The sequence below is a fragment of the Arachis ipaensis genome, chromosome B6 (genome assembly GCF_059453495.1).
Source record: "Arachis ipaensis isolate K30076 ecotype BB chromosome B6, ASM5945349v1, whole genome shotgun sequence".
NCBI classification, from domain to species: Eukaryota; Viridiplantae; Streptophyta; class Magnoliopsida; order Fabales; family Fabaceae; genus Arachis; species Arachis ipaensis.
In genome coordinates, this window is record NC_142441.1 from 144,574,338 (window position 1) to 144,587,269 (window position 12,932).

The 12,932-nt window shown below is 35.5% G+C and overlaps 3 protein-coding genes across 7 annotated transcripts; 2 read left to right on the forward strand and 1 right to left on the reverse strand.

Annotated features, from left to right (window-relative positions):
- The first annotated feature begins 388 nt into the window (after window positions 1–388).
- LOC107605155 (Zinc finger protein 622) lies at window positions 389–3,357 on the forward strand. Its single transcript, XM_016306928.3, has 5 exons — window positions 389–768; window positions 1,730–2,308; window positions 2,391–2,560; window positions 2,666–2,878; window positions 2,993–3,357. The coding sequence occupies exons 1-5, from the start codon at window positions 664–666 to the stop codon at window positions 3,150–3,152; spliced, it is 1,227 nt and encodes a 408-aa protein (XP_016162414.1). The 5' UTR covers window positions 389–663; the 3' UTR covers window positions 3,153–3,357.
- Window positions 3,358–4,263: 906 nt separating this feature from the next.
- On the reverse strand, window positions 4,264–7,587 carry MED6 (RNA polymerase transcriptional regulation mediator-like protein). Its single transcript, XM_016306927.3, has 6 exons — window positions 7,442–7,587; window positions 6,977–7,261; window positions 6,430–6,604; window positions 5,982–6,051; window positions 5,340–5,449; window positions 4,264–4,785 (listed from the first exon to the last, which is right to left on the reverse strand). The coding sequence occupies exons 2-6, from the start codon at window positions 7,225–7,227 to the stop codon at window positions 4,621–4,623; spliced, it is 771 nt and encodes a 256-aa protein (XP_016162413.1). The 5' UTR covers window positions 7,228–7,261; window positions 7,442–7,587; the 3' UTR covers window positions 4,264–4,620.
- A 417-nt stretch (window positions 7,588–8,004) lies between these two features.
- On the forward strand, window positions 8,005–12,240 carry LOC107605153 (putative UDP-3-O-acyl-N-acetylglucosamine deacetylase 1, mitochondrial). Of its 5 annotated transcripts, none has more exons than XM_088491955.1 (7): window positions 8,005–8,107; window positions 8,251–8,559; window positions 8,774–8,983; window positions 9,175–9,276; window positions 10,536–10,600; window positions 11,441–11,585; window positions 11,808–12,240. In XM_088491955.1, exons 1-7 carry the CDS (start codon window positions 8,057–8,059, stop codon window positions 11,856–11,858), a joined length of 933 nt encoding a protein of 310 aa, XP_088348081.1. In that variant the 5' UTR covers window positions 8,005–8,056; the 3' UTR covers window positions 11,859–12,240. The 5 variants fall into 5 exon arrangements, with proteins under 5 accessions (XP_088348081.1, XP_088348083.1, XP_088348082.1 ...); XM_088491957.1 differs by having other exon boundaries at window positions 11,447–11,585; XM_088491956.1 differs by having other exon boundaries at window positions 8,777–8,983.
- Window positions 12,241–12,932: the final 692 nt, after the last annotated feature.

Genomic DNA, 12,932 nt, shown 5'->3' on the forward strand with positions numbered 1-12,932 from the left:
CTGGTAGGTCAAAGACTAATCCTTCATAGATCGAAATTTGTTTTTAAGGGTTTATCGTTGGCTTGGGTTGCTACATGCAATATATAGGATTCGAACCACCCAATATTTACTTAAACCAACTAATAAATTAAATACTAGACCAATCCAAGTTGGGTTAATTACATACATTTATTCACCTTAATCAAAATTACCCATGCATTTTTTGGGCTGGAAATTATCCATGCATCAAAACAAAAATACAAAATTGGGCTAAAGTTATTGCATTTCGATACAATCAAACAAAGATTCATAGCTCCAAAAGTAGAAGCGGGTCAAAGAACAAGAAGAACAGGCCCAGATCCAGTTTCAGTTTCAGACGACCAAAAAAATATTAAAAAAAAAAGAAGAATTGTGATTAAAAAAAAAAAAATGAATGACAGAAGCCATTGCGCAAGCACAAGCGAGTACCCTTTCTTCGTTTTTCTTTTTCATTCCACTTCGCCGACAACAAAACGAACCTTCCCGGCGTGCTTTAAATAAATAAATCTCTTTCTCTTTATTCCTTTTTTTTTTAATTTACTTTTCACCTTCTTTCGCTTCCAACCAAATTCAATCCTTTCTTCTTCTTCTTCGAACAAACCAACCCAATCGAACTTAACCGAAAATCATTCAACTTTCGAAACGATGCCGGGATTAACGTGCAACGCTTGCAACAAGGAATTCAATGACGATTCAGAGCAAAAGCTTCATTACAAGTCTGAGTGGCATCGCTACAACCTCAAGCGCAAGGTTTGAATCTTTTTTTTTTTTCTTTATTTTTGATTTTTTGGAAAACCAGTTCATTTTTTTAATCATCAGTATAGAAAACCGTTTTTCTTAATTTTTTTATGATGTCCAGTGTTACCAAGTTCTACTTTGTTTACTCATTTTATTAAACCCTAATTTTTATTTTTTAGCTAACTATATATTTTGGATTTTGGTTGTTCAATCCGGGAAAATTTTAATCATTGTGTTATGTTGTTTTGGTCTTTATCTTTTCACTTTCTCACTTGAGTTTCGTCTTTTACCGGGGAAAATTTATATTACTATAAGGGTTTGTTATTGCTTTTGCTTAGGTCGGTGAGAAGTAATCAAATGTGTTCACTGTTAGGGTTGGTTCAATTGCTAGGATAAAATAACATCATTGAGGAAACAAATGTTTTGTTTGATTTGCACTGGTGTTTTCTTCTGTTGCATTTGAGAGTGCCTTAAGGACAATGTTCACTTGGTGCTTGTGCTGAGAATATAGTGGTATAGGGAGGTTTTAATACTGTTGGAAATCGTTTTTCGTGGAACTTGGGAGCTTTAAACTCGTAATGTTTGGTATTGAACTATTAATAGTATTCTTTCTTTCTTGTTTGTTTTTCCTCTCATTGTTCCTAGTTATCGCTTTCACCTTTTTTAGTACATTCCTGGATTGATATATTAGATACAAATGTATTATGATATAGTGATACATTGATCAAAGAGTGGAACAAAAAGTCATAATGAGAAATAAAAGGAAATAGAGAGGTTTTTCCCCTCTTTTTCTTGAGGGGGTTGGTATCTATCCACTTTGAAGAAGTTTATTTACATCTATCTTGTAGGAAGGAGGAAAAGAGAAAAGAGAGAAAGGGAAAAGAGGGGGGGGGGGGGTTGATTTATTCACGGAATTTTATTTATATTTACATTATATAATGGTAAATTTCCCTTTTCTTTTTGTGGAATATAGGTGGCTGGGGTCCCTGGGGTGACAGAAGCTCTGTTTCTGGCTAGACAATCTGCTCTTGCTCAAGAGAAAGATAAGTCTAATGAAACCCCTATGCTCTATAGCTGTGGTCTTTGCGGGAAGGCGTATAAAAGTTCCAAGGCTCATGCCGAGCACCTTAAATCACGGGGTCATATTACGCGAGCATCTGAAGGAACTAGCCAATCAGATGAGAAGGCGATAGTCAAGCCACTTCCACGTCGTGTTGCAAATAGGCCTTCCCCAAGAAGTGAGGTAGACAAGTCTGACAATGAAGAAAGTGAAGATGAATGGGAGGAGGTTGATCCTGAAGATGATTTGGTTCATGATGCTGCAAAGTCTATCACTGATTTGGACATGAATGATCATGACGGCAATGCTGATATGGACGAAGATGATGATAGTTTTGAGGAGTTGGATCCATCATGTTGCTTTATGTGTGATAAAGAGCACAATACAATCGAAAGCTGCATGGTTCACATGCACAAGCACCATGGATTCTTCATTCCAGATGTTGAATATTTGAAGGATGCTAAAGGCCTTTTAACTTATCTTGGGCTTAAGGTATAATTTTTGCCCTACTTCAACGTTTTTTATAATTAAAACCTCCTGATCCTAGTTTCACCATGCTGTTTCTATTTTCCAGGTCAAAAGGGACTATATGTGTCTCTACTGCAATGACCGCTGTTATCCTTTCAGCAGCTTGGAAGCAGTGAGGAAGCATATGGAAGCTAAAAGTCACTGTAAAGTGCATTATGGTGATGGTGATGACGAGGAAGAAGTGGAGTTAGAAGAATTCTACGATTATAGCAGCAGGTTAGTTCAGTTTTGACGGTTTTTCCTTTGAATTTGTATGAACTACTGCAAAGAATTGATAACACGACATCCACTCATGAACCATTACTCTTATTTTTCCTCCAGTTATGTGGACGAGCAAGGCAAGCAGCTGGTTGTATCCGGTGATGCAGTTAACAATGTAGAACTTGGCGGTGGTGAGCTCATAATCACCAAGAAAACTGATCGTGGAACATCAACCACAACTCTTGGTTCCCGGGAATTTCTGCGTTATTATCGTCAGAAACCTCGACCTTCATCTGCAAATAGTATGGCCATTACTGCTGCATTGGCTTCAAGGTTATTTCCCAACCTTGTCTTCAATATTTGTAAAAACATTTGGTGTTTGACAAAAGAAAATAGAGAATCATGTGGTAATTGGGATCCCTTTTTTTTGTTCTTATTTATTTCCAGGTATAGAGGCATGGGATTGGCTACGGTTCAATCAAGGGAACAAATGGTGAGGATGAAAGTACTGAAGCAAATGAACAAGTCTGGTGTGGAGAATATGCGCACCAAGATAGGAATGAAGAACAATGTGATAAGGAACTTACCAAAGAATGTTCCATATTAGTCCCCTTTGTTTATGACCCCCTTCTGTTTGAAATTTATGCTATGTTTGGAATTAAAAAGTTATTAAGGAGCCTATAATGTTCGTTTTGAAGTAAGTTTACATATCTTGACCCCTTCAACATCCACTAAGTTTTGCGGGAGATAACCCGAAGGCAGATTTTTTGTCAGTTGATTTTTGTTATAATGGAATGCCATATTTTCCATCAGAGAGGGTGTTATTTGCTTCAGATTGAAATAGTGTAGGTTTTTTTAGGGTATTGGAACAGGGCAGAAATCCAAGAGAGAAAATTTATCTACAAACTGAACGGGCAAAGAAGCCTTTTGCTCATCATCAATTAGGATCTTAGCAACGTGTCTAAGAGGTATTCCAAAACTGAAATCCTTATTCTACGCTTAAGCATTTTGGAACTAGGCAATCAGTCTTGTATCCAGATATGTATGTTTCTAATCGAAGCCAAATGCTTCTCTAAATTTCTTCGCTCATTGATGAATAAATATCTACATTGCTTCCTTAAATTTGCATCATGTGTAAATTGATTCCAAAAATTTTATTTGACCTAATTAGATCTTCAAATTTTGACCCGTAATTCGCGTCAACTTTTATTACATTTATAAGTCAAATTACATCTCTTCGTGGTGTCATTTAAGTCATTTCTGTTGCCACCAAACGTCGTAGTTTTCATTCATACACCATGATAACTTATGTGCCAATTCAGTTCAAAATGTGGGAGTCCGTAGTGGATCAATTCAAATTTATGATGCGAATTTCAGGAGCTATTTTGGATATTTATTAGATCATTGATCATTGCAATACTGGCATCAGAGTCATACTCAATGTTATACTTAAGTCTCAGATGTGGAAGTTAGCTTATCGGATATTTAACCCTTCAACCAAAAACATACGTAGGCTAAATTACACTGATTATCATAAATTAAACGAGATTACACACGATATATCTCTCATCAATGTGTAAAATTATAAATTAACAATAGTATTTACACAGAATACCCTGCATTTTTTAAAAATATGACGCCAACTTATCGTATATTTTGTGAAATACAACGCCAATCTCTCCTATAAACATAACACTAATTAAAGTAGAACTGACAAATCAGGCAATGAAAAGGTTCAATGTCATTTATCCTTTTTTTTAAATTTATCAAATGATGATAGTGCATTGTTAGTTTGTTATCTCATTTAACCAATAGACAGAATGTCCAAATTCTGAAGGACATGCACTAAAACTACCTATTAATGCATTGTCAATAATTCAAAAAAATGAATGATATTATTCTATCTTACAATGAGCCTAGTTGATGGTTACTACATTACTAAATTTCATGAAGGCCCAATAATTTAGACCAAGGAATGAAGGAATAATAAAAGTATAAAACACAGTTCACCATGTTCCAGAAAGGGCCACATGTAGGGAATGATCAGCTTTTTCATATTGCGATTTGTGTGTCATTTACATCAATTTCATTCTTTTTGCAGGTCCTTGATCAACAATGGGATCGCCAGGAGGAACCTGCAACTCTGCTCCTTCTTGAGCTTCGGGGCCTTTATCAGTTTCTCCTGCTGCAGTAGGAGCATATCCTTCTGGAAATGGTGGTGGTGGTGGGGCAGGCGGTAGCTGCAGCAGGAAGTTAATACCCATTTAACACTGACAATCACATATGAGAGACAAAAAAAATCTGGGATGAATGTGGTAAAACTGTAGTAGTTCTTCACATTTATCAACATATTCTGAAGTCTGAACTTCTAGAGTAAAGCTTGTATATTTACCACAAAAGGTAACAACTTTGATGCATGAATTGCAAGACTTCTAAATAAAGAAGAATGTGAATAACAGCATAATTAGTGACCCATCTGTTTTAAGCAGTTTTTGTGACAGTCAATAAAGTAGACACACACAGGCAAAAGACAACAGATTTTGTTGATAGCAAACCATTAACCAGGATATAAACATTTTATATTTTCTCAAAACTACTTCCACTGTATCCATATACATTAGTTTAAACATGTACCAAATTTTGAAGTGGTGGTTATTTTGGATCGGGGGAGTAATATAATGGATATTCTAGACAAGAATTTTAAAATTCAATCTTCCGTTTCCCCTTAATCCTATTTTCCTCTCCTTCACAAAACAAGTTTAACATATAGGGAAGTCATATTTTTTGAACTTACCTTGCGCTGCAGGGATGCAAGAATTTGATCCACGCGCCTAACTTCCTTCAAGTCAATTGTCTCCTTAGCAACCTTTGATTCCGTTACCACAGTCTCATTTTCAGAATCAACTGATCAAGCAAGAAAAATCAAAATTAAGTTAATGTGAGTGAAAGTCAGCAGTGTACTGTTCTATGGTCATAAGCTTCAACAAGATCATGACATAGTTTAATAACGAACTATGCCCATAATTAGATTCGACTAATTACTATAGCAGTATAGTTTTAGTTACAATACACTTCTAAACCCTGTTGTCAAGATACTCTGGTTAAAAATATCTCATCTTTACAAGATTTGGTGTATTTGGTTGTAGCATAGTTGCATGTTCAGTTAAAAATTTTATGGACAAACTAGTTTGTGGTAAAAAATTAGATATCCAGCCTCCATCATGATCACTTTAAAGTATTTTCCCTCTCAAATTTGTCGAGCAGTTGGAAAGTTTGCTTTATTGATAGATTTTCCAGTTTTCTTTTCTGCTATTGAGAAGTGGATCTCTTTGTGTTCCAGGTTTTTTGTATAGTTTTTGTAGCTACAAAATCATTCTTCACCAGAAAAGAAAAAAGTTTCGTCTTTAAGAAACAAAAAAACAACAATCTCTCTTACCATGTCCTATCTTCTCCAGCTTTGAGGCAGCTGTAGTAAAGGCTTTCTGTATATAATAGAGTGCCCTTCCCTGCAAGATCAATCACAAAACCAGTTTTGAATAAAACCTTCTCTCCCAATGTAAAAGAAAAGATAATAGATTACAGAAACTGTATAGGGGAAAGCTTTTAATTTTTATGCACCAACGACTCGTAAAATATTTTTTTCTATAGTGTCATCTGGAATTTAAAATGATATTCATCAAGACTTTGAACAATATGAACCTAATCCAGATTTCATATGGGGAAACAATGAGCAAAATTTCACAACTGAAACTTTTTCTGATTTTCACAATCTAAAGTCCCCATCTCATATCATGCAAGCTATTCAGTGCAAATCAATTGTTTTGAAGTTAGAAAATTACCCCAAAACAGCAAAAAACGAAAATGTAAATCCAGCAAGAACTTACAATTCGAGCAGCAAAAACATTGCATAGTTGTGGTGCCTGGTAAATTGAACCATCCAAGATGTAGTATGCCAGCATCGGTGTAACTTTCTCAGGGCTATCTCTCTTTTGTTTGCGAATTACAAAAAGGTGGGGTTCCAAAACTTCACTGAGCATATACTCTATCCCTGTCATCTTCCTGAAGAATAAAACCTGGTTTAGACATCTGCTTCACACCTTAAATCATTTGATGCAATTTACTAATTTGCAGTAGCACCGCTTAGCCTAAATAAAATTCAGATTTCCCAACAACTTGGTTTCCTCAATAACCTACAGAAATTCAACCAAAAGCTTTCTCCTTTGCACACTTCTTAACAGAAACCAAACTCCAAATACTACAAATTTCCAGCTCTAGAAATTTCATCTTCCCAAACCTCCTAATTTATCGGCCAATCAATTCCACAATTTCCACGTATTTTGACAAATCAGTCAACACCAAACTAACCCAAAATGCAGATACAACGCAACAATGGCATACACAAAAAGGAGTTTGAGATGGTTGGCGTCTTACGATAGTTGTGAGATATCGAGGGGGTGGACAGAACGCATTCGAAGCTGCTCATTGTTGCAGCCCCAATCATAAAAGGGGGACAAAGCAAAGTAATCAAACACCAGGTTCCGATCCAATGGGTAGGTGTTTAGCCAAAGCTGGTCTCTGAAGCATATTCCAGTCATGTCCGTCCCTGGAGTTGGCGGCGGTGGTGGCGGTCCTCCGTCAAACACTGGATTTCCCGGTGGCCCCATCGGTGGCGGTGTCGCCATCTTAGGTTTTATGTAAAACGAGCTGCTCCTACTCCTAAAAGTGTTGTTTTCAATTATCAATAACAAATAAATTTTTAAAAAATCACAAATATAATAAGCACTAATCTACAAAAATCTAGAATCAATATGGAAAGCAAGATAATCTCAAAATTTATAACACAAACAACCTATAAAGTCAACAACTTGTTTCTTTTGAAAAAAAATAATGGCATACCGACGGAGAAGCAGAGAGGAGGGGGCGGCGGTGGGTGGCCGGATGGTAGCGCAGTGTGCCACTGGCGGAGAAGAGAGAGAGACTTAAAAGTGTTGAAGATGAAGGACTGAGAAGCTGATGACAAAGCAGCGCTCTCTGCCTCTCACACAAAATAAATACATATAAATACATATAAATAAATACATTCAAAATTTAAATGTTTTATATTTTTAATAAAAAAATTAATTTATAAATTTAATATATATTCTTAAAATATAAAATAAATAAATTCTAAAATTTATGCTAAATTTAATAATTTAATCATTTAAATTTTATTATAATTTTATATTTTATGTATTTAATTTATATTTTAATTTTTTATAAAATTTCAATTTTTTCTATTCTAGTAATATTACTCTATTTTGAGAAAGAAGACTGGCCTTTTCAAAATTTATATATAAATTTGGTTACAAAATATTTTATTAATAAAATTAACTATTTTTATATTAACAACGTAAAACGTTTTAAAGTTTATCAACAATAAAGTAAAATTTAAGATAAGGTGTTTTATTCAAAATCTAAATTTTGGCTCTAGTAGCGGGCCTACTCACATTAACGTAGCGTTGACAAGTGATAATGACTGCTTTCAACTCCTTCAGATCGTCCAAATTGGTCTCATGGAAACCTGTTCGTAATTTTTTTTTCAGAAAGCTTTATATTATTCTGATGAAAATCACTTGCTTAACTTTTCCCAGAAACCAAATAGAGAAAATCGTTGTTCTCCTTTTTTGTTTCTATTCAATTGAAGTGAAAACGTCCATGAATCGCAGACCGGCAGGCTTCAGCAAACCCTAGCGAATTGCGTAGAGCGGAGGGGCAAGGCTTTGCATTCAGGAAAGGGTTCGACAGTGCGATTGTGCCCTGGGTTCGCCGGCGAAGGAAGGTACTTTGATTATCGGAGCAATTTGATTCCGGCATCTATTGATTTTGTTCAGGTGTCGCCTCTCTGTACCACTCTCTGTAAAGATGGTTTCCGTGTTCGAACCGTAGAGCACTTACTTTCTGCATTGGAGGCTGCTGGAGTTGATAATTGCATAATTGAGATTGAGAATTTGGATGCTGAAGAGCGTGATGCTGAGGTAACATTTTTGAAATGTGGATTCAATTGTTTCATGAATTGTAAAACTTTTATATATTTCAACAATATAATTTAAAAGCCAATGAGCTATAACTCAAATGGCATAGTCTCTCCATACTCACCTAGAGATTAGAAAAGCATCATCTCCGTTTGGTGCAGAAAAATATCTCTAGTCTATTCTGATTGTAATTGTATTATTGATTTTCTTTTTTTAGCAGATTCCTATATTTGATGGATCAGCAAGAGAATGGGTTGAAGCAGTGGATGAAGTTGGTTTAAAGGTGGCAACAACCCGGGATGGCAAACATTGTGAGAAAATGGCAGCACATGTGAATGAACCGGTGTATGTTTGGAGGGATGATTCTTTTGTTTCTGCATTTCCTTCAAACGTGGTTAAGATAAGTTATGGCATCAGCTTTCCACAGGTAAAGAATGATTGATACATTGGATTGAGAATATTCTTTTGTTCCCAGAGAGTACTAGAATACTATTACTAGTATGCTGATATTTTAAATTCAATTGATGTTGAATGTAAGGTCACAACTCACAACTGCAGATTTTATCTATTCATAGATGCTTAGCATTGAGTAATAAGCAGTACACTTCCTTCTTGTAGGCACCAGCTATAGGCTCCCAGTGGTTTTCTACACCATCTGTGGACAATTTGTTTTATACCAGACAGATCGCTTTGGCAAGAACCTTCTGTATTTATGAGGAGGTTAGTACGATTTTCTATTTCTGATCTAGTTATTGCCTTTGTGTTGCAATATGTCATTTAGTGGAGAATCATTTGAGAGTTAATATGTCATTTGTGATTTGTCACTTATATTTTATCACTAAATATACAAGAATTATGCCTTATCTACTACATGGGTTCAATTACACTTCATCCAGATTTGTACTTGATGCATTTGATTAAGATCTACAATGAGTACCCATCACAGCCATCATGACATTGTTAAATTTAGCCAGATATATAAATTAAATGAAAAGTAGTGTGAGGGGAATACAGGGAATACAGAGACCTAGAAAAACTATAATAAAACCACAAGAGATTTAGATGTTAATGGTATGACTTTGCTTGATTCATGTAGTCAACTCTACCTTGTTGGAAATGTAGCAAACTCTTTTCTTGTGGAAATGATTCATCCTGAGTATCATTTTGTCTATGCTTAGGTGTGGGTAATATCACGTGCACTAAGAGTTTAGTGTTTAGGAAGGGTATGATGTTATTTTTGTCTTTTGCTGCAAACAAGTTACTAACTTACTATTGTGATTTACTATATTGTGTTTTGCAATGAAACTTGCGGGCACATGGGGAATATGTTACCTGGTTTTATAGGCACAAATTACATATATACAAGACCCATATGTTTTATGGAATTGCATCAGTTTTTGCAGTAATTTTTTTTAGGTGTAATTGTGTGAGAACTAAGATCTAATAGTGTGAAGGAAGGTAGCAGAATATGAATAATAGCGCTAAGATTTGATCTCTACTAGTGATCAAAATAGTGTGAAGAAAGGTAGCAAAATATGAATATTAGTGCTAGGAATGATCTCTACCAGTGGAGTTGTGATCTCCTCCTTTGAGTGTGTTGATAATAATTGATAAGGAAAAAAAAAAGGATGAACAGTTGCTGAGTATTCAAGAGACTCAGTTGTCTCCTAGTCTTATCTTGTTTTTCCAATTTTCTAAGGTGCTCCCCCACAGTTCTCACCCCTTGGCCTACTTAATTCTCCTTCAAACAGAAATAACAATCTATCATCTCCCTCATGCTAACTTGCCAGGTAGACAAAGTTACACAAACATTCATCTGTGTCTTGCATGCCTAACTTTTCAAATTATCCGTAGCAACAATTAAACCCCTGACTATAATTAACTTAGTACCTAACACTTTTTTTCTTCTATATATTTATTTCCATGTGTTCGACATGATGTGGTTCACACTTTTAACCATGCTTTAAAATATCTTGCAGATCGAGGAAATGCGCAATGTTGGACTTATCAAGGGGGGTTCTCTGGAAAATGCCATTGTATGCTGGTAAAACCCTGCTACGAGTATACATTATTACTGTTAATGATGATCAAATATATGATAGCTAGTGAACCTATTTAATAGCTCTGGGAATAAACCATGGTAAAAATCTTAGTAGCAACACTTTTGCACATACGTTGGATAAAATAAACACATACTTTGGCACGTACTCACAGCTAAAATTTTTGTCCTATTCTGCAGTGTAAAAAGGATTCTCACTATAAGAGAGTTGGTCTTTAGCGTTCTTTTTAATAAAAAAACTCACTCTCAAGTCTCAACGGATAATTCGCTATTTGTGTAACTGACCAGTCTAGGTAATCGTCTTATTGTACCAACCCTGTCTTTGAAAGATGATGTAAATATACTTGACTCGTGGTAAGGGAGGTTAGAGATGGAAAGTTATGATGTAAAATGGGATGGACACTTCAAGATTTTCATCTGTTTAGAACAGCATAATAGACGCTTAAACAAGTAGGGGTCATTTAACTAATGCATATATTTCAATTACCATAAATATACGATATGATTACAATTGCAAGATATCGATAGCCTATACAACGAATTCAAATGCTGAGTATGGACACAGTTTAAAGTAATATGCAATTCATTCCTTGAGAGATTTGCATGACATAAATCTAGTCTTTGAAAGATATTCAGCATCAAATAAGTTTAGAAATCAAGTGATATCACACATTCGCATTAGCCCCTGAATGTTGTTTGACGTAAGTCCCTCCCTGATGCCCACCTACCTAAGATTCGTTTGGTATCTGGTTATCTTTTACAAAGTTATGCACTCATCATGTATTTGCTTCTGTATTACTGTATAACTGTGGTTTTCTTCTGTAGTACCAGTAAAGGTTGGTTGAACCCACCTCTGCGTTTTAATGATGAACCATGCCGCCACAAGGTCTTAGATCTTATTGGTGATCTTTCACTTTTTGCTCAGTTTGGGAATCAAGGACTTCCAGTGGCACACATTGTAGCTTACAAGGTATGGCCATATGAGCCTTTGGTTCTATGTCCTTCCTTTCGTTGGATCTATGTCACTTTGCTTAATACTGTGTCGCTAGAACTGCACCCTTCCTCTTGAAATATAGAAGTGCCACTTTATCTCGATGCAAAAGAAGTTGCATGCTCCAAAATTTGATTCCCAGATCGGATTATGCCCCAATCAGCATGATTTTTAATGCAATTGATCATAATCTTGGTGCAGGGTGGCCATGCTTTGCATGCTGGTTTGGCACGCCAGTTAATGGGTGAGTGATTTCAAAAGCTAGTGCGCAGCCATGATTAAACACGAGCCAGTTGCAGGTTCGGACGAACTTGTTAAAGTGGTTCAGCAGGCTTGAGCTTCTGTGCAGCCAAGGTCGCCCCATGAAGATATGCTGAAAGGAAGATGTTATATAAGTTTCTGTAACGTAACACACGCAAGTAACTTGTATTTTTTCCAAATTGAGTTGCGGGGAAGCAAATGGAGTTGAAGACATCCTAGCTGGGAAGGCACATGGCCTCCCTCTGGGAATGCATGTTTTTTATAGGGAAACAATTCACGTGATCAGGCTTTGAGTAATTACCAAATCAGTACCTAAGTTTTTAAAATTGGATACTTTCGTCTCTCAAATTTTAAAATACACAAAACAGTTGCCAACATTTATTTTCGTTAGACAATATAGTTCTCCTCTATTAGTCGGTACACATTGCTGTTAACTATGAGTTGGACAACTCAGTTTCCAAGAGTAAAGTACAAAACAATTCTCAAAACTTTAAAATATCTCAATATGAAATATTTTAAAAATTTTAAAAGTTCCTCTGAATGTTTTTAATATTTTTAAAAAGTCAAATTTTTATAACACTTTTATTAATCAGAATAATAAAATATTAATAAAAAATATATAATAAATAAAGAATACAAAAAATAATAATATATATTAAAAATATTTTTATTTATTAACCAAAAATATCATAAGAAATAATTGTTGAGGTTTATCAAGATTTGGGTCTGAAAGTGAGGTCTAGACTCCTTCTGATGCAGCGTGAGGTGGGAAGTGGTACAAGCATCCGACTTGTGCTGGTGTCGAGATGCTGCCATCCGAGTTTCTTGTGTATATTTATAGTAGAGTAGATAATCACCTTTTAGAGTGGTTCCACTTCGATAACCGCTCCCTTTATCTTGAGAGTTTGTTGAGATCTATCTTTTACATGAGATATGGATAATAGAAGATATTTAAGAGAGGTAGTTGCTTATTTAAATAAACAAGGTCGGACTATCCGTGTCGTGTCCGAGCTCAAGAGGTCGGGTGAGTAGAAGAAGCTATCTTTTTTGGGTAGGTCTTTATCT